Below are 22,500 nucleotides of genomic sequence, written 5' to 3'. Positions count from 1 at the left end.
TCTGCAGTGGGCATGCTTTCACAGCATTGACATGTACACCTGAATATTGTACATAACATTAAAAAACAAAACAATATCTGCCGGACGTGTGAGGAACAGATGACAAATTAAGATCGACATTTAGTGCAAGTCAAATTAAATAAAACAGAATTTACCATTCAGTATTGCCGACTCGAGTCTCGCCGGCTGCGGAATCCGCTTCTCTTTCACAAGTTTCTGCCTCGTTGTTCGATTGCTGGGCAGGAGGCTCGTACTTATAAGGCAAGATGCCTTGAAGTGAAAGGCTAGCTGGTTCACTCTCTACTTCTGTAACTGAATCCAGATAACCCACTGAATCTGAGCTTGAATGATCGCTGTCGCTGTCGCTGTCTGAAGTTATCGCGTTGCTTGCCATTTGGACTGATTTGATCAAATGGCAATGTTTGCCACGTGTGACGTCACCGCTCGTTCGGGAGTGATCGGGGGCGTACTCGGCAAACTTCGGAACCAACATCGGTTTTTAACGTATATGTCATTTAATTATGACCAAACTTTAAACATTTTTATTTATTTTTATTCTGGTGATATCTAAACTACATGTTAAAAAACACCTGTGTTAGATGCATTACATGGCCTTTAAATATTAAACTAGTGAAGCTCAAAACGTTTGCTAGTTAACATGTATGACAGTGGCAGTCCTTCACGAGGCAACTTGTTAACATTTCACCCATAATAGGTAGGTAGTTAACATTCAGAGCCTCACTAGTTAAGATCAATGGGACCCCAGCTTGGTGACCAGTGATCACTTCTACACTAACTAACTGAATAAATGTGTGTAGCTACTAAACTAGTGAAGGGAAAACTAGTTCAATAGTTGAGGAAACTCACGTCTGAATAGGGAATACATTCTCCTTAAAGTGTGTGTGTGTGTGTGTGAGAGAGAGAGTGTCTGTCTGTCTGTCTGTCTGTCTGTCTGTCTGTCTGTCTGTCTGTCTGTCTGTCTGTCTGTCTGTATGTCTGTCTGTCTGTCTGTCTGTCTGTATGTCTGTCTGTCTGTCTGTCTGTCTGTCTGTATGTCTGTCTGTCTGTCTGTCTGTCTCTCTGTCTCTCTGTCTGTCTGTCTGTCTGTCTGTCTGTGTGTGTGTGTGTGTGTGTGTGTGTGTGTGTGTGTGTGTGTGTGTGTGTGTGTGTGTGTGTGTGTGTGTGTGTGTGTGTGTGTGTGTGTGTGTGTGTGTGTGTGTGTGTGTGTGTGTGTGTGTGTGTGTGTGTGTGTGTGTGTGTGTGTGTGTGTGTGTGTGTGTGTGTGTGTGTGTGTGTGTGTGTGTGTGTGTGGTTCAGGGACACGGATGTACATTTAATGAAGTGAACATTTGGAGTGTATTGAGTGGAGGGCCAGCTGCCGACGGGGGTTTAAACGCCTCTCTGTGTTTCTACACGCTAACCCATGTTCTTTATTCCTCCTTTGTTTAAACCAGACTACTTCACATTACACAACATCAATATAGAGTTTCACATTAAAGCAAAGACAGAATTTAGGAAAACAAATAGCAAACACACCCACGCTAACGTTAGCCAAGTTGTGTCGACATTCTGAGCTATTGCTTTCAAAACCCAGTTCAAAATGCTTTACATGAAAAACTGATGACATTTAAGAGACAGGTGAAAACCCGACTTGTAGCATAGGCCTACATTTAAACACGTGATAAATCACAGAGTACTTGTAATATATTTGTTCATGTTGTATAAGTGTGTTAATCAAAGTCTTTTAAAAGACTCCCCCGTTTAGTTTTTAGCCTTCATTTAAAAAAAATTATCCAGATGTGCAGATTTAATATAAAATGTCTTTGTTATTTTTTAAACAATGATTCCCTGATTTCGTGAATAAATGAAGCAGCCTCTCCCTCTCTGTGTCTCAGGTCTCCAGCTGTGAGGGATTCAGGTTTCAAACACGTTCAGGTCTTTGTTCTCCTCCAAAAATAAAAACGCTGCTCACAGGTTTATATTTATCTCCAAAACTAAATATATCTCTCGAGACAAACCGGAGGTCGCTGGTGGAGCGTCGCTCTGTAAACTGGAATACCTGAAATCAAATGTTATTATGCACAAACACTCCTCACTATCAACGCTCTTCATTCAGCTCAGTGCTGCAATAACAGCTGGAGGTGGTGAATCTGAAACTATTTAAAATGTTATTGTTATGTACTTTAGGACTACAGTTATAATACAAAGAACAATAAGTATATGTATATATATATATATATATATAGATTAATAATAAAGAAAACTGATAATGCAACACTTTTAACAACTAATCTGTTTTAAAAACAGCAGGAGAGCTAGCTATTGTTAGCTAAGCTATTGTTAGCAGTTAGCAGTGAGAGGTTAGCTGGCAGTTAGCGATTATCTGTTAGCAGTTAGCAGTGAGAAGTTAGGTGAGTTAGTTGTTAGCGACTAGCTGATAGCTGTTAGCTGACAGTTAGGTGTTGGCAGTTAGCTATTAGCGATCAGACAGGCAGGCAGGCAGACAGACAGACAGTCAGACAGACAGGCCCCTCCCCCTGTATGATGCGTTTCCTCTTCCTGTCTGTAATCTTCTGTGTCTGCATATTTTCTCTGTGCACATCATTACCATCAGAATAAAAAAAGGAACTATGAAAACGACCAACAGAACTATGACTTCCGGAGAACGCCCAAGGTAGAAACTTGCATGGTCACATGATGCACGCCGCCCAACCAATGAGCTCGCAGCGGACAGACACGCCCCCCCCCCCCGACCCCCCCACACCCAGAGATAGACTTTTAATATCCTGGAGGCTCGTCTTTCATCATCTTTACCTTCCTTTTTCATGACTCCTGCACACCCTTTATTTCCACTCGAACTCTTTGTTTTGATTTGCGGTTGCATCAGCGCTCTCTAACATGCACGTCCCTGATTGGTTGGTTGGTTGCAGTCACTTTGCATGTGCCACCACACCACGCCCCAACCCCTTTATTTATTCAAGCTTCGGCTTTCAGTTTTCTTTCAGTTCAGCAGATCTTGAACCCTTTTTTTTTTTGGCCCCCCTCCCCCCGTGGTGGCGTGGTTGAGAGGGAGCATGGGGTCATTGAGGGAGGGGTCAGGGGTCATCGAGGGAGGGGTCTGAGGGTTCACTGCTAATAATGCCTTATGATGTGTGTTCTGTGGTGTTTTGTTCTGCTGTGTTTCTCAATGTCCTGCTCTACACCTGTCGCTCTACACCTGACGCTCTACACCTGACGCTCTACACCTGTCGCTCTACACCTGACGCTCTACACCTGTCGCTCTTCACCTGTCGCTCTACACCTGTCGCTCTACACCTGTCGCTCTACACCTGTCGCTCTTCACCTGTCGCTCTACACCTGTCGCTCTACACCTGTCGCTCTACACCTGACGCTCTACACCTGTCGCTCTACACCTGTCGTTCTACACCTGTCGCTCTACACCTGTCGCTCTACACCTGTCGCTCTACACCTGTCGCTCTACACCTGTCGCTCTACACCTGGTCCTGCAGGCGGAGAAGGTGCTGTCTTTCAGCCCGGAGACGAACCTGACGGCTCTGCTGCTGGAGGCCAGAGACCTGGAGGCTCGAGTCATCATCCTCTCTGCCAGGTGGGTGTTTGTGTACTTGCTGTTTGCGTAGTGTTGGTAGCAAAGCGTATTCTAAATAGAGAAACGCAGTGACGCGTCCTAAAACCTGGAAGTAAACTCCTTCCGGGTCCTTCGTCAAAAACCAATGCAATTTCTCCATAGGATTTTGAAAAATAGCTCGAAATAAGGTCTGTGTTTGAAACACATTTAAGAGACGGAAGAGATGTTTTGTTCAGCCGGATAATATCCACATGTTTACCCTACTTTTATAATTTTCTAATCATAAATCTAGTCGCCAGAAGCAAAATGCTAACGTTATGCTATAAAGGAACTACAGCAGGGTCGCTGCTTCAACGTCACGCCGACTTCAGGTCCATATTCAAACACACAGATTCTAGATGGAAGGAGTTGAAGCGTTTGTTTGAACAGTCTGCAGGAGGCAGGGACTTGCTCTCAAGCAGAATAGAAACTAACTTAGAGGAGTGTTTACGTGTTCGGCGTAATGACGTACAACGGCCTCCACGACTTCTGTAGTCCTATTCAGCCACTTGGTAACAACCATCGTTTCTCAGACACGTCCACTCTTCAGAGATCACCAGTGGGGTCACAGCTGATGTATGTAATGTCGTAGAACAAAACGTGATCTGTCTCTTCAATGTGTCTCAACCACAGACCTTAGTTCAGCTAGTTTTCTAAACCCTATGGAGAGATCCCATTGCTTTTTGTCGAAGGAACCGGCAGTGGTAAAAATGCTAACTTACTTCCGGGGTTTAGGACGTGTCACTGCGGTTCTCTATAGACCTCTGTGTAACAACACATGACCCACTTTAAACGCATCTCCAACGTCTCGCTTACAACTTGCTTACAACTCGCTTAGGTCTTGCTCACATCTACCTACTGTCACATTAATGTCTCACAAATATCTCACTAACATTCTGCTAAGAACCTGGTCCACCGAGACGTGCTCGGCCCTGCCACCCAGTCCACCACCAAGTGCTTTCCCCCGTGTTCCAAGACTCGGAAAGGCCCGTCTTAAGGGGGCTGCAGGGGAACACCGGCGTGCCGTGCTGAGCAGTGAGGATCGGAGCAAAGGCCTTAGTGGTGTCCTGCAGGAAAGTGTGCTGGGCGGTCGCCGACCAGAGGGCCAATGTGTTGGGGAGGAAATCCCTTGGAACCCGCAGCGGCTGGCCGTAGACCATCACAGCCTTGGAGCACTGCAGATCTTCCTTTGGTGCGGTCCTAATGCCCAGCATAACCCAAGGCAGCTTGTCGATCCATTACCGTCCGTTAGGCTGGCCCTGAGGGGCTCGCAGAGGCTGTTGGCCTGAAGCTGATAAGCGGTTGTCCGGTGGAGCTTAACCCCCAAACCCCCGGCCACGGCATTCCAGAGCTTGGACGTGAACTGCAAACCACGGTCTGAGGAAATGTCCGATGGGGTGCCGAAACGACACACCCATGTCGCAATGAAGGCCCGTGCTATGTCAGCCGCCGCTGTCGACGCGAGTGGGATCACCTCCGGCCAGCGGGTCGTCCTGTCCACCATAGTTAGGAGGTAGGTGAAAGACACAAGGAATTTCTCAAAGCGGGGGCCTTCGTGTTGCGGTGCACTTTGGAAGGAAGAAGGAAGAAACGGTCCGCCTCCTCAGCCAGGGCGCGGGGCTCCGTAATGGTCGTGTTTCGCCAGCGCAGTCTGAACCCGGGGCGGCAAGTGGCGCAGGAGCGTCTCCACAAACAAGATCCGGTGACCTTCCCGCCCCAGCAGCTTCAGCATCTTCACCATGAGCTGGGACGGCTTGCTGTCCCCCAGGCCCTGAATCTTGGAAATCTGGCGAGCCCTCTCATTAGCAGATAAGCCAAATGTCTTAAAGAGAAGGGTTTTCGCCTCATATTTGCCCAGGCGCGGGGGATCCGCAAAAATAAATTGGCCCAACTTGGATGACGCGGAGCTCCCCAGCGCCGCCATCTCGTGGAAATACTTCAGGTCCTCGTTGCGGTACGAACCAGGCCGTAGCGACATGTTCCCATAACTCCGGCAGTTTCATAAAAACATTGCGGTCTGCCATGTTCATTAAGTCTTCGGAATCTATCTCAAAAACATCGGGGTCACCAGTGTAGAGCCGATGAATGAAAGTCGGAGGCGGTGTGTTTAATATGGAACTCCACACTTTATTTTCCTTTTACTCACACACACAAAAACGTACTCGCTGCATGCTACTGCGAAGCTGGAATAGGAACAACAGGAAACCGGAACACCAAGGTGCCGTCCACTAAGCGGTCCTTGGGGCAACACTATATTGTGTCCCTCCCACAACAATACAACGGTGAATTATGTCCCTTAATGCTCCGCCACACTATCACCCTTGCTGACGTCTCGTTCCCATCCAGCTAACAACAAACTCGCTAAGATCTCAAGACATTTGGCTTAGGTCTCACTTTGCTAACATTTAGCTCACGTCTCACATGCTTACGTACAGCTAACAGCTCACTTTGCTAACGTTTAACTGGTGTTTCACATGCTAGTGTTTAGCGTACGTCTCACATGCTAACGTTTAGCTCACGTCTCACATGCTAACGTTTAGCTTACGTCTCACATGCTAACGTTTAGCTCACGTCTCACATGCTAACGTTTAGCTTACGTCTCACATGCTTAAGTACAGCTAACAGTTCACTTTGCTAACGTTTAACTGATGTTTCACATGCTAGTGTTTAGCGTACGTCTCACATGCTAACGTTTAGCTCACGTCTCACATGCTAACGTTTAGCTTACGTCTCACATGCTAACCTTTAGCTTACGTCTCACATGCTAACGTTTAGCTCACGTCACACATGCTAACGTTTAGCTTACGTCTCTCATGCTAACGTTTAGCTCACGTCTCACATGCTAACGTTTAGCTCACGTCTCACATGCTAACGTTTAACTCACGTCTCAAATTCTAGTGTTTAGCTTACGTCTCACATGCTAACGTTTAGCTCACGTCTCACATGCTAACGTTTAGCTTACGTCTCTCATGCTAACGTTTAGCTTACGTCTCACATGCTAACGTTTAGCTTACGTCTCTCATGCTAACGTTTAGCTCACGTCTCACATGCTAACGTTTAGCTTACGTCTCTCATGCTAACGTTTAGCTTACGTCTCACATGCTAACGTTTAGCTCACGTCTCACATGCTAGTGTTTAGCTTACGTCTCATATGCTAACGTTTAGCTCACGTCTCACATGCTAACGTTTAGCTTACGTCTCACATGCTAACGTTTAGCTCACGTCTCACATGCTAACGTTTAGCTCACGTCTCACATGCTAACGTTTAGCTAACGTCTCTCATGCTAGCGTTTAGCTCACGTCTCACATGCTAACGTTTAGCTAACGTCTCTCATGCTAGCGTTAAGCTAACGCCTGCTAACGCCCCACAGTGAGGACGAGGCAGCCGCCGTGTACAAAGCGGCGCGGCAGCTGAACATGACGGGATCAGGATACGTTTGGATGGTCGGAGAGAGAGAGATGACCGGGAAGGCTCTGAGCGAGGCTCCTGACGGTACTCTTCCTCCTCCTCTTCATCACCTCCTCCTCTTCATCAGATCCTCCTGCTCCTCCTCTTCATAACCTTCTCTTTATCACCTCCTGTTCATCACCTACTCCTTTAGCACTATATCACCTCCTCTTCATCACTTCTTCATGATCACCTCCTCCTCTTCATCACCTCCCCTCTTCATCAGCCCCTCCTCCTCTTCCTCCCCTCTTCATCAGCTCCTCCTCTTCATCACCTCCCCTCTTCATCACCTCCCCTCTTCATCAGCCCCTCCTCCTCTTCCTCCCCTCTTCATCAGCTCCTCCTCTTCATCACCTCCCCTCTTCATCACCTCCCCTCTTCATCAGCTCCTCTTCCTCCCCTCTTCATCAGTTCCTCCTCCTCTTCCTCACCTCCTCATTATCGAGTCCTCTTCATCCTCCTCCTCGTAATCACTCCTCTTCCTCTGGAAGTCTCTTTCTTCCTCACCTCTCTCTCGTCTTCCTCTCTTTCCTCTCTCTCTTCCTCTTCCTCACCTCTCTCTTCCTCTTCCTCGCCTCTCTTCTCTTCCTATCCTCTTCCTCTCCTCTTCCTCACCTCTCTCCTCTTCCTCACCTCTCTGGAAGTCTCTCTTTTCCTCACCTCTCTCCTCTTCCTCTCCTCTTCCTCACCTCTCTCCTCTTCCTCTCCTCTCTCCTCTTCCTCTCCTCTTCCTCACCTCTCTGGAAGTCTCTCTCTTCCTCACCTCTTCATCACCTCTCTCCTCTTCCTCTCCTCTTCCTCACCTCTTCCTCACCTCTTCCTCACCTCTCTGGAAGTCTCTCTCTTCCTCTCCTCTCTCCTCTCTCCTCTTCCTCTCCTCTTCCTCACCTCTCTAGAAGTCTCTCTCTTCCTCTCCTCTTCCTCTCCTCTTCTTCACCTCTCTGGAAGTCTCTCTCTTCCTCTCCTCTTCCTCACCTCTCTGGAAGTCTCTCTCTTCCTCTCCTCTTCCTCACCTCTCTGGAAGTCTCTCTCTTCCTCTCTCTCTCGGCTCTGCTTCCATCCAACATCAGAGATATTTTTCAAACAAAGTATTTCTAAAAAGTCAGATCCAGGTCAGTGAGGAAGAGGAGCTGCAGATCTTCATCAGTCAGAAAATAATCCTGAGGACTCTTTAAAGTAGAGACACTACATACTGATATACACCTGAACATCAGCAGGAGAGGACTCTTTAAAGTAGAGACACTACCTACTGATATACACCTGAACATCAGCAGGAGAGGACTCTTTAAAGTAGAGACACTACCTACTGATATACACCTGAACATCAGCAGGAGAGGACTCTTTAAAGTAGAGACACTACATACTGATATACACCTGAACATCAGCAGGAGAGGACTCTTTAAAGTAGAGACACTACCTACTGATATACACCTGAACATCAGCAGGAGAGGACTCTTTAAAGTAGAGACACTACATACTGATATACACCTGAACATCAGCAGGAGAGGACTCTTTAAAGTAGAGACACTACATACTGATATACACCTGAACATCAGCAGGAGAGGACTCTTTAAAGTAGAAACACTACATACTGATATACACCTGGACATCAGCAGGAGAGGACTCTTTAAAGTAGAAACACTACATACTGATATACACCTGAACATCAGCAGGAGAGGACTCTTTAAAGTAGAAACACTACATACTGATATACACCTGAACATCAGCAGGAGAGGACTCTTTAAAGTAGAGACACTACACACTGATATACACCTGAACATCAGCAGGAGAGGACTCTTTAAAGTAGAGACACTACATACTGATATACACCTGAACATCAGCAGGAGAGGACTCTTTAAAGTAGAGACACTACATACTGATATACACCTGAACATCAGCAGGAGAGGACTCTTTAAAGTAGAGACACTACATACTGATATACACCTGAACATCAGCAGGAGAGGACTCTTTAAAGTAGAGACACTACATACTGATATACACCTGAACATCAGCAGGAGAGGACTCTTTAAAGTAGAGACACTACATACTGATATACACCTGAACATCAGCAGGAGAGGACTCTTTAAAGTAGAGACACAACATACTGATATACACCTGAACATCAGCAGGAGAGGACTCTTTAAAGTAGAGACACTACATACTGATATACACCTGAACATCAGCAGGAGAGGACTCTTTAAAGTAGAGACACTACATACTGATATACACCTGAACATCAGCAGAAGAGGACTCTTTAAAGTAGAGACACTACATACTGATATACACCTGAACATCAGCAGGAGAGGACTCTTTAAAGTAGAGACACTACACACTGATATACACCTGAACATCAGCAGGAGAGGACTCTTTAAAGTAGAGACACTACATACTGATATACACCTGAACATCAGCAGGAGAGGACTCTTTAAAGTAGAGACACTACATACTGATATACACCTGAACATCAGCAGGAGAGGACTCTTTAAAGTAGAGACACTACATACTGATATACACCTGAACATCAGCAGGAGAGGACTCTTTAAAGTAGAGACACTACACACTGATATACACCTGAACATCAGCAGGAGAGGACTCTTTAAAGTAGAGACACTACATACTGATATACACCTGAACATCAGCAGGAGAGGACTCTTTAAAGTAGAGACACTACATACTGATATACACCTGAACATCAGCAGGAGAGGACTCTTTAAAGTAGAGACACTACACACTGATATACACCTGAACATCAGCAGGAGAGGACTCTTTAAAGTAGAGACGCTACATACTGATATACACCTGAACATCAGCAGGAGAGGACTCTTTAAAGTAGAGACACTACATACTGATATACACCTGAACATCAGCAGGAGAGGACTCTTTAAAGTAGAGACACTACATACTGATATACACCTGAACATCAGCAGGAGAGAACTCTTGTTTTGGCTTCATACCGCTGTAGAAAAGCAGGTAAATCTAGCCGCAGTGTACCCGGCGGAGACCTTGAGGTTCTGATCTGATTGATAACCGTGTGTTTACGGAGCCGTTGGATGGAAACATGGCCGCCTCTCTGTCTGTCTGTAGTGCTGCAGGTCTCTGATGAAGGAAGATTCTCCTCCTCATCACAGTCAGTTTGCTGCTCAGCGTCCTGGTCGTGTTTCTCTGGTTTTTCTCTAACTGCTGGTTGAACGTTTAAACATCTGCAAAAAGACAAAACAAAAGAGAGACATGTTTAAAGGTTCCTAACCACTGTTTTCTTTCTGGCTCATTGTAATTGTGTGGCTTTAAATGTGTCTAACATCTTTTTGTTTGTTTCATTTTCTATAGTGTGTGTCCGCCCGCCCGTCTGCTCGTTCTCACCGTACACTATAACATGTGTTTGGGGGGGGGGGGGGGGGGGGGGGAATATTCGGGGATCGATGGGGGGTTTGGGTGGGTTTAAAAACTGCTAATGTTGCTACGATTACCATGACGTGTGTCTGAACAAACACTGGTAAGATGCCGCCGCTGCTTCCCGTTTCCTGCTTGATGATCTGCCCCTATGCCTTTGGCCGATAGAGTTCCCGCCCACTGGGAGTAGGGAGGGGGCGGGGCTTATTGAGTCAGCTGATCACTCGGGCAGCCAGATGACTCAACACGCTGATACGGCTAAAAGTATGTGGACACCAAGATAGCCTTGAGTGGATATGGTGCGTTCAGGCTCTCCTGGGATATTCCTGAGTTGGAAAGGTTTTTCTCAGACTTAGTGTGTTCATGAGATACTATTAACACACTATATATGTAGTTGAGTTAGTATAGTGCAAACGATTAATAGCTTATCTACTATTTTCAAAGAAGTCTTAATTTACGGTCACATTCTTTTGATATTTCACGAGTAAAACATCTTGGAATAGTTTTTGTAAATTGGAATAACCCTTAATTGTCAAGCTAATATTAAGCGAAAGGTTTTAGTGTTCGCTTTATTTAATTTTCATTAATATAATCTGCCTATTAGGTCTATGAAAGGACGATTATTAGCTAACTTTACTCTAGGAGTAATAGCTAGCTTCAGGGCTAACAGCGCTAGCTTGTGGTTTAAGCAGAACATGTTAGCTTGTTGTTCTTTTCCCAGTAGTTTCTATGGGGAATGCTAACATTGGTAGCCAGTTATTATAAGTGCTTTCATTAGTCAACATCAGCCAGCTGTCAGTTAGTGGAAAACTGTGGACGTTGTATCAAATGTTGCACTTTCACTAAAGTTATTTAGATATTTCAGATGCCCACATACTTTTGGCCATGTAAGAGCCTCCATAGATCTACATTGGATCTGCAGAAGAGCCTTTGGCCGCTGTTTGAAGACTTCCTGTGACATAATGTTGGAGTTAAAGTAAACGTGGTCCACGTTGACCCTCAGGTGCGTCCCTCTGGCTGCTGGGTGATCTGCTCCCCGCTCTGATCCCTTTCTGTTTCAGAAAACCTCTTCACCAGCTGCTGCACTCTTAAAAATGATGTGTAATTTTTCTACACATCCCTGTCCCTTCCCGTAACTCCAGATGTGTCCAAAGATTATCCATCATGTTCTTAAAAGTGTGGCAAGACAGCACTCTTAAAATAATCCTCAGCTGTTCTGTCTCTGCCAGAAAAGTTTGGGGTTTGTTTTTAGGGAAACCGTTTCAGATTAAAAACACGTTTATGATTGATATCAACCTGGTTTACTTTAACAACTGTTAATACCAGCAGTCCTTATCCATAAAGAAGACAATGTGAGACGAGATTGAGTTTGAAATATCATCAATGGACCCTTTGTTATTTGGACTCTAAGTTTAGAAATTCCTCAGTTCTTTCTTATTGACATCAGAAAATAAGTTTGACTCATAATTAATAAACCAAAATCGACTATCTATGCATTGCAGTTTTAGAGTTTTGGCTCAAATGATTTCCATTAAGAACCAGAAACACACAAAATATGTGTTTATTAATTAATTCCTTATTTAATAATTAAAACTATTATTTGAACACAGTTCCTCATCGATAGAACAGTCTGCATCTCAGGAACACCACTGCTTACCAGTTAATATGAAACTAAAAAGGACCATGACCTCTGCCAAGGCCGTTTCCATTATTTAAAATAATGCTAGTATCCGCACCGTGATTCGAATCCGCTCCAAAATGTCCACCACCTCCTTCCTGAGCTCTGTGTGTAAAGACCTCTAAAGAATGAGCTCTGAAGAGTGGGTGAACATTACAACGTGAACACTCGTACCTGACGTATCATTCAACAGTAAACACCGAGCGTCACCGTACCACTGACAGACCTGAAGTCTTCTCAGAGGTATTTCTGCTGCTGTGTGATGGCTTGCATCAGATCCTACAGGTGTTCCTGTTATTGTGTCCACCCCCTGCTCTCTGAAACGGTTCCCTGAAAAGAAACCTAAGAAGCAGCACTGTGACGTTATGGATTCTGATGTTGTTTTCTTTACCAGACACTTGTCACATTATGAGGAAAAGGTTTCTGCATTTGATGCTTCAGCTAACGGACAACCGTCTGCTAGCACCGTTAGCATTCCTCTGCGCCACGGGAACACGTTAGCTTAATTCACTTTCAGGTTTTAACTGCAATAACCAGTTCTACTCTTTATTTTAACTTAAGAAAGCTAGCTTATCCTGTCTTCGTGGTTGGAGGGGGCCGTTGGGCAGGAATGCTTCTGCAGTGCTTCAGTTTCAGTTAACAGCTGACACTGTGTTAATGTTAGCTAGCTGTTCTCTAGCTACACTGCAAACATCACTAGCTAGTAGTTTCTGTAGTTCTCAGTGTTTTCTTGAGTAAATATACTAAATGTTCCTGGCAGTTTCATTAGGGAATGCTAATGGTGTTAGCGTGCTGTTCTCAGTTAGCTGGAGCGCAGATGTAGACACTTTTCATTGCAGTGTGACGAGTTTCTGCTGAAGGAAATCACCAGGCACAGTTCATAACGTCCCAGCGAGGCTTTTCTCTTTCCTCAGACAAACGGCTGTGATTCTCAGAGTGAACTCCCAGCATGCAGTTTGGTGGTACTGAACAATGACCTGACGCCTGAAGCCCTGAGAGTGTGTGTGTGTGTGCGTTTGAATTACACTGAAGCACTCCTTTAGTTACATCTATAAGATTAGTTAAACTGCGTGTGCGACTTAATTAGCCGTATGAATGAGGGCAGTTTCCAGTCTGCAGCCCACTTTCTGCTGTGTGTGTAACCTCTCCTTTGTGTGTGTGTGTGTGTGTGTGTGTGTGTGTGTGTGTGTGTGTGTGTGTGTGTGTGTGTGTGTGTGTGTGTGTGTGTGTGTGTGTGTGTGTGTGTGTGTGTGTGTGTGTGTGTGTGTGTGTGTGTGTGTGTGTGTGTGTGTGTGTGTGTGTGTGTGTGTGTGTGTGTGTGTGTGTGTGTGTGTGTGTGTGTGTGGTGCAGGCCTGCTGGGCCTCCAGCTGATTAATGGTAAGAATGAGTCGGCTCACATCGCTGACGCGGTGGCGGTCGTGGCTCAGTCGCTGCAGGAGCTGTTTGAGAAGGAGAACATCACGGAGCCTCCAAGGGGCTGCGTGGGAAACACCAACATCTGGAGGACCGGGCCGCTCTTCAAACGGTCAGTATTGTTGAGATATGAAAATCTGAACAGTATCAACGCTGATCCAGGTGAAAGGTCAAATAAGTGATGAGGTACTCCTATTACTAGACTCCTGGTATTAGGATGGGTTAAATGCAGAGGCCAAATGTCAATGTGCGTGCTGTGTGCTCTGCATGTGTGACCATTAAAGAGGGTTTCATCCCTCCCAATTCTATTCTATTCTATTCTATTCTATTCTATTCTATTCTATTCTATTCTAGGATGTTATCAGATCTTTATCTTCTTCTGTTGAATTCAGATCTCTGTCGGGGTTCTTCCTGTGTTTTTCTGAACGTACCGAAGCCCTGAGAAACAAACATCTATGATTCTTACACGTTTAGTTATGCAGGATAATCTCCGCATATTAACACCACTTTATGAAGTAAACGTTTGGCTATAAAGGAACTACAGCACGGTCACAGGAATTCACGTCACCACCGCTAAGCTAAAGGAGGCTAATGTTGGGCTATAAAGGAACTACAGCACGGTCACAGGAATTCACGTCACCACCGCTAAGCTAAAGGAGGCTAATGTTGGGCTATAAAGGAACTACAGCACGGTGACATGACTTCACTTCACCACCGCTAAGCTAAAGGAGGCTAATGTTGGGCTATAAAGGAACTACAGCACGGTGACATGACTTCACTTCACCACCGCTAAGCTAAAGGTGGCTAATGTTGGGCTATAAAGGAACTACAGCACGGTCACATGACTTCACGTCACCACCGCTAAGCTAAAGGTGGCTAATGTTGGGCTATAAAGGAACTACAGCACGGTGACATGACTTCACTTCACCACCGCTAAGCTAAAGGTGGCTAATGTTGGGCTATAAAGGAACTACAGCACGGTCACATGACTTCACGTCTCCACCGCTAAGCTAAAGGAGGCTAATGTTGGGCTATAAAGGAACTACAGCACGGTGACATGACTTCACCTCACCACCGCTAAGCTAAAGGTGGCTAATGTTGGGCTATAAAGGAACTACAGCACGGTCACGTGACTTCACGTCTCCACCGCTAAGCTAAAGGAGGCTAATGTTGGGCTATAAAGGAACTACAGCACGGTGACATGACTTCACCTCACCACCGCTAAGCTAAAGGTGGCTAATGTTGGGCTATAAAGGAACTACAGCACGGTCACGTGACTTCACGTCACCACCGCTAAGCTAAAGGAGGCTAATGTTGGGTTATAAAGGAACTACAGCACGGTCACATGACTTCACCTCACCACCGCTAAGCTAAAGGAGGCTAATGTTGGGCTATAAAGGAACTACAGCACGGTCACATGACTTCACGTCACCACCGCTAAGCTAAAGGAGGCTAATGTTGGGCTATAAAGGAACTACAGCACGGTCACATGACTTCACGTCACCACCGCTAAGCTAAAGGAGGCTAATGTTGGGCTATAAAGGAACTACAGCACGGTCACATGACTTCACGTCACCACCGCTAAGCTAAAGGAGGCTAATGTTGGGCTATAAAGGAACTACAGCACGGTCACATGACTTCACGTCACCACCGCTAAGCTAAAGGAGGCTAATGTTGGGCTATAAAAGAACTACAGCACGGTCACATGACTTCACGTCACCACCGCTAAGCTAAAGGAGGCTAATGTTGGGCTATAAAGGAACTACAGCACGGTCACGTGACTTCACGTCACCACCGCTAAGCTAAAGGAGGCTAATGTTGGGTTATAAAGGAACTACAGCACGGTGACATGACTTCACTTCACCACCGCTAAGCTAAAGGAGGCTAATGTTGGGCTATAAAGGAACTACAGCACGGTCACATGACTTCACCTCACCACCGCTAAGCTAAAGGAGGCTAATGTTGGGCTATAAAGGAACTACAGCACGGTCACATGACTTCACGTCACCACCGCTAAGCTAAAGGAGGCTAATGTTGGGCTATAAAGGAACTACAGCACGGTCACATGACTTCACGTCACCACCGCTAAGCTAAAGGAGGCTAATGTTGGGCTATAAAGGAACTACAGCACGGTCACATGACTTCACGTCAGCACCGCTAAGCTAAAGGTGGCTAATGTTGGGCTATAAAGGAACTACAGCACGGTCACATGACTTCACGTCACCACCGCTAAGCTAAATGGCTGCATTTGATCGGTTTTGTGAATTGTTAGGTTGTAAACTGTCTGATAAAATGTGTTTTTTGATTGTATAACTGGAAATACTCTAAAGCTCTTTAATATTTAAAGAGCAGTTGTTGTGTGTCTGTCAGTGTTTGTAAATGGTAGGAGTGTGCAGAGTGAGATTTCTATAATCTTTACACACATTTGGTTTCAGTCTCGTGGAATAGGACTCTGTTTGCTCAGGCTTTTGTTTCTCAGTATCTTTTTAGGTGGCATGTTTTTGGCTTTTTTCAGACAGCAGAGATATTTAGCTGACTGAGAAATACGGTCCAACCACACCTCAGGACACGATGCGCCGGACACCAGATACAGAGAGCACAGCGTCCATGTGATCTGATGTGAAAGATGTGTGTGTGTGTGTGTGTGTGTGTGTGTGTGTGTGTGTGTGTGTGTGTGTGTGTGTAGTGCTGCGTACCGGTACGCCGAACCGGTACTGGACTTGTAAAACGTTTCGGTTCAAGTCCGGTTAAAACCGGAACGTCGGGAACCGGTACTTACGTATATTCTCCTTTGTGTTCTAAACCATCTAAAACCTTCCATAGATCGAGAAATTTGCGCTGAGAAAAGACGAAACACATTGTTTTGGCTTCCGATATGGCGGCCATTACTGAACTCACGAAGACTCGCAAAATATCGCAACTGCTCGCGAGATCTGTGTGTCGTCAAGGGAAGCTGGCTTAGACATAGTGGACACTGACAGCGTGGGATGCTGGTTGCCATATATGGTAGTGTAGCTAAGCTAACTCCTTTGTATGTATGGTGATATAGTGTCTGCCGAAAGAGCAACACTTCACCCAGACAATGTCAATATGCTGTTGTTCTTGAACAAGAACACATAGACTTGTACTCTTGCATATTGAGTCTTGTATGTACATCACTATGTATGAGTTGTGTTGTGTAGTTAGTAACACATGTAGAGTTCTAGAAAAGACATGGTGTAGACACAAGTTGGAAGGGGGCACAATAAACCTGACGAGTTTGAATTTGAGTTGATTATGAGTTTATTTTCAATTGATAATTAGCTCACAGTAAGTTCACTTTAGTTACTCACACAACTTGACACAAGTCCGGACTTATAAGTCCGGACCTGAACCTGAACCTCTGGACTTGAGTCCGGACCTGAACCTGAATGTGAGTCCAGGTACACAGCACTATGTGTGTGTGTGTGTGTGTGTGTGTGTGTGTGTGTGTGTGTGTGTGTGTGTGTGTGTGTGTGTGTGTGTGTGTGTGTGTGTGTGTGTGTGTGTGTGTGTGTGTGTGTGTGTGTGTGTGTGTGTGTGTGTGTGTGCGTGTCGCAGAGTCACGAGTTATACTTCCCTCCTCCTTGTGTTTACTTAAAGGGGTGCTATTCTTCTTCTGTGGTGTTTTTGTATTTAGTGCATGTAAATGGTCTGCAGAGGCTGAAATCCCTGTGTTCCCTCCAGAGGGAGTTTCTGTCACACACAGTTCCCCTATACTACCTGAAACACCTCCATTGGACTCCTTTGTGATGGAACATGGTGACATCACTATGTAACACTCGTGCTCCTATTGGGGCGGGACATCTTGGTTGACCAATCACAACAGAGCAGACTTTCAGACAGAGGGTAGCAGCAGCCAGTAATACCAGATTCACATCAATGTACGCCTTCATTTATTTATAAATCCATGGAATTTATTATATCAGATTTCTGCTCATTATTATTACGATTGTATTTTTTGTATTCATATTAATATTATGAGGGTTTTGTTCTCTCTATTATGTTATAAGCTGAGACAAGCTAAGAGGTTCTTTATTGATCCCACATTGGGAAATGTTTGCGAAGCAGCAGCGTAAACAAGAACAACAAAACAAGTAGAAATAAACAATACTAGAATTTAAACATCTCAAAATAAAATTAAAGCGGCGTTAAAAAGTAGAAACTATAGACCGTGAAGTCAAAGAATCAAAGTCAACTTTATTGTCAATCTTTCCGTTTGTGTGAACAGAGAGATCGAAATACAGTTTCCCAAAATCCAGAATACAAAAACAAATATATATAAAAATATGTATATATAGTACAAGACACATTTATACATATGCACACATTAAGACATACATAAAAGAACAACAATCAGTAAATACAAAATAACATTCACTTCAATGTCTTTGAGAAGATTATCCATAGCAGACTGTCTGGAATCTATAAACTCTGACAATAAAACACAATTGAAGGGTGTATGGGTATTCTCTCTCTCTCTCTCTCTCTCTCTCTCTCTCTCTCTCTCTCTCTCTCTCTCTCTCTCTCTCTCTCTCTCTATATATATATATATATATATATATATATATATATATATATATGTGTGTATATATATATATGTCATGTCTTGTTTCAAAGATCTAGTGATGTATATGTATTTAATAGATGTGCTCCTGCAGTGTTCAGATATAACAGGACACGCTCCACTGATCTGATTCAGGGATAATAACGCTGTCCCTCGCTCAGACTGACCTCAATCCTCCGTCCTCTCACATCCCGCTGATCATGTGACCTGCTCCACTTCAGACATCCTGCTGATCATGTGACCTGCTCCACTTCAGGCAGACCTTTAGCAGCCTGACTCCTGCACAATGATAACATTCACCACCACGCACACTACAGCTGAGGATTATTGATACTGATAGAGTTGCTCACGGACCCTTATGTTCTCCGTCAGGTCCGTGAGCAAAGGTGTCGAATAGTTCATAAATGGGTCAATTGTTTTAAAATGTAAAAGATGAATGAAAAGAAAAGCTGTGCATGTTACTGTAAGTTCACCTGGAGCGGATCCAAAGTAAACCTGGTGTACTAGAACATAGATGCATTTATACACACACACACACACACACACACACACACACACACACACACACACACACACACACACACACACACACACACACACACACACACACACATACACACACACACATACACACACACATATACACACACACACATACACACACACACACACACACACACACACACACACACACACACACAGTATCTAGCCTAAGGACACATCAAGATGCAGTCTCCTAAAATACTCAGATTTTGAAAAAGGTCATATTAACTAAGTGAGGGTGTATCGCTCTAACCCCCCCACTATCTGAACTTGAGGGGGTCTGTGTCCTATATCAGGTTTTTAAATGTGTAAATAGTTTTAATTTAGAAATATGTATGAAAGAAAAACCTGCCCTCTGTTAGTTTACATGAAAGCAGGTTCATCTGAAAGGGCTCTTTATCCTCTTCCATTATTCTGTCAAGTATTTAACTGATTGCTTTCGACATTTAAATGTTTTACCTCACTTCGTCGGCCATCAGTGAGGAATGCCAGTTTAAAGTTTTTTTTCTGGTGATGTAATGTTGTGTTCTGCTCTCTGATTGGCTCTCCAGAGTGCTGATGTCATCGAAGTATCCCGACGGTCTGACGGGACGCATCGAGTTTAACGACGACGGCGACCGGCGCTTCGCAACTTACAGCATCATGAACTACCAGCAGAAACAAGGGCGCGTCGTCCAGGTCGGGGTCTTCAACGGATCACAGGTAGGGAAACACACCTGGAGACACACCTGGAGACACACCTGGAGACACACCTGGAAACACACCTGGAGACACACCTGGAAACACACCTGGAGACACACCTGGAGACACACCTGGAAACACACCTGGAGACACACCTGGAGACACACCTGGAGACACACCTGGAGACACACCTGGAGACACACCTGGAGACACACCTGGAAACACACCTGGAGAGACACCTGGAGACACACCTGGAAACACACCTGGAGACACACCTGGAAACACACCTGGAGACACACCTGGAAACACACCTGGAGACACACCTGGAGACACACCTGGAAACACACCTGGAGACACACCTTGAGACACACCTGGAGACACACCTGGAGACACACCTGGAAACACACCTGGAAACACACCTGGAAACACACCTGGAAACACACCTGGAGACACACCTGGAGACACACATGTATAAACACCTGGATACCCACATGTATAGACACCTAGAAACACACTTGGATACACACCTGGTCACAAACCTGGATACAAACCTGGAAACACACCTGGAGACACACCTGGAGACACACCTGGAAACACACCTGGAGACACACCTGGAAACACACCTGGAGACACACCTGGAAACACACCTGGAGACACACCTGGAGACACACCTGGAGACACACCTGGAGACACACCTGGAGACACACCTGGAGACACACCTGGAAACACACCTGGAGAGACACCTGGAGACACACCTGGAAACACACCTGGAGACACACCTGGAAACACACCTGGAGACACACCTGGAAACACACCTGGAGACACACCTGGAGACACACCTGGAGACACACCTGGAGACACACCTGGAGACACACCTGGAGACACACCTGGAAACACACCTGGAAACACACCTGGAAACACACCTGGAAACACACCTGGAAACACACCTGGAGACACACCTGGAGACACACATGTATAAACACCTGGATACCCACATGTATAGACACCTAGAAACACACTTGGATACACACCTGGTCACAAACCTGGATACAAACCTGGAAACACACCTGGAGACACACCTGGAGACACACCTGGAGACACACCTGGAGACACACCTGGAGACAGACCTGGAGACACACCTGGAGACACACCTGGAGACACACCTGGAAACACACCTGGAAACACACCTGGAAACACACCTGGAGACACACCTGGAGACACACATGTATAAACACCTGGATACCCACATGTATAGACACCTAAATACACACCTGGATACACACCTGGAAACACACCTGGAAACACACCTGGAAACACACCTGGAGAGACACATGTATAAACAACTGGATACCCACATGTATAGACACCTAGAAACACACGTGGATACACACCTGGTCACAAACCTGGATACAAACCTGGATACACACCTGGATACACACCTGGAAACACACATGTTTAGACACTTGGATACACACAAACACACCTGGAGACACACCTGGATACATACTAGTAGGGATGGGTATCGAGAACCGGTAGTAAGTAAGTACCGGTACCTGATTGGATGGTACCGTTAAGCCGCTGGACAAACGGTGCTGCTATCGGTATATGAATTACGCTACTTCCTTAGTTTAAACAACTTTGGTTGGTTGGAAACCCTCATCCCGTGTGAGCTATCCGGCTCGAGTACGACTCTGATTGGCCACTGTGAATGCCACTCGTCATCTCTCCTAACAGCGCTCTTATTATTGTGAGACTCCCGGGGGCAGACGCAACATCTTGCTAGAAACAGCGCCTCAAGGCTTCTTAACATTTAACAACCTATTGTATGGGAAAAACTCAGCTAACAGACGATATGAACCATTTGACCAACACGGAACAGAAGTCCAAAGCCTAAATCAACACTTAGCAAAACAGTCTAACGGGGCTAACGGCTACTTTAGCACATAACTGGCAAAAGCGATCTTTTCTGCGTCATTGTATCTGCACAAACAACATCTCACATGAAAGCTGATTCCATTAGTGTAAGTCTCATCACTGTACGACCAAAACTCACTGAACTAGCAGCCAGGAGAGAGCAAGACAACATCTTCACTTTACGTAGCCAGGATGATAGTTATGTCTTACCGTTGCTGTTCTGTGATCAAAAGTTGTGTTCAAGGGCATAAACACGGTTAATCCGATGTCTCTGTGTAACTTTAAAAGGATTACTGATAATCCATCATTACAATTATAAATAATAAACGCAATATAATGGTTAGCCGACCGGAGCTTCTGGTTTAGGAGGTGCGCACGCAGCGTCTCGTTTTAACTGAATAAAGGTCATGTTTACATGGATTTTTGAACTAGCCCTAATAACCGCCCCCCTTCCAGAGACGCACTGTCAAACACACTCACACCTGCTTCGGTATGACATTGAAAAAGTTACAATAATAAATAAAAATAAATTACGATAAAATGTTTAATCTTCACATCTTGTAATCATGTCAATAATTTTGAGCACCAAATTATTGAATAGTGTCGATAAGCAGTATCAGTAAAATCCTAACGATACCCATCCCTACACCCTAGGGATGGGAACGATTAATCGAATATTCGAAATTATTCAGGTATTCGAATATTAGTTATGAATATTTCTATTGTAATTATTTCTTGTACGTGTATAGATACTTAGAAACACACCTGGATACACACCTGGATACACACCTGGATACACACCTGGATACACAACTCGATACACACCTGAATACACACCTGGATACACAACTCGATGCACACCTGGATACACACCTGAATACACACCTGGATACACAACTCGATGCACACCTGGATACACACCTGAATACACACCTGGATACACAACTCGATACACACCTGGATACACACCTGGATACACACCTGGATACACATGAATACACACCTGGATACACAACTCGATACACACCTGGATACACACCTGAATACACACCTGGATACACAACTCGATACACACCTGGATACACACCTGGATACACACCTGGATACACAACTCGATACACACCTGGATACACACCTGGATACACAACTCGATACACACCTGGATAAACACCTGGATACACACCTGGATACACACCTGGCTACACACCTGGATACACACCTG

At 45.1% G+C, this 22,500-nt stretch overlaps 1 protein-coding gene across 2 annotated transcripts in view; it reads left to right on the top strand.

Annotated features, from left to right (window-relative positions):
* Positions 1-22,500, top strand: part of grin1b (glutamate receptor, ionotropic, N-methyl D-aspartate 1b) — a 72,659-nt gene that overhangs the window by 37,750 nt on the left and 12,409 nt on the right. Inside the window, exons 6-10 of one of the 2 annotated variants that reach the window (XM_079689394.1) lie at positions 2,615-2,674; positions 3,510-3,607; positions 6,997-7,118; positions 13,493-13,667; positions 19,235-19,385. In XM_079689394.1, coding sequence (XP_079545520.1) covers positions 2,615-2,674; positions 3,510-3,607; positions 6,997-7,118; positions 13,493-13,667; positions 19,235-19,385 — 606 coding nt within the window. The remainder of the gene's footprint in view (positions 1-2,614; positions 2,675-3,509; positions 3,608-6,996; positions 7,119-13,492; positions 13,668-19,234; positions 19,386-22,500) is intronic. The other variant, XM_079689395.1, reaches the window with a different exon arrangement.

Source organism: Notothenia rossii, assembly GCF_949606895.1.
Source record: "Notothenia rossii genome assembly, chromosome: 6".
Lineage (NCBI taxonomy): Eukaryota > Metazoa > Chordata > Actinopteri > Perciformes > Nototheniidae > Notothenia > Notothenia rossii.
The sequence above is the reverse complement of the archived record's forward strand: the minus strand, read 5'-3'. Positions and strand labels throughout refer to the sequence as shown.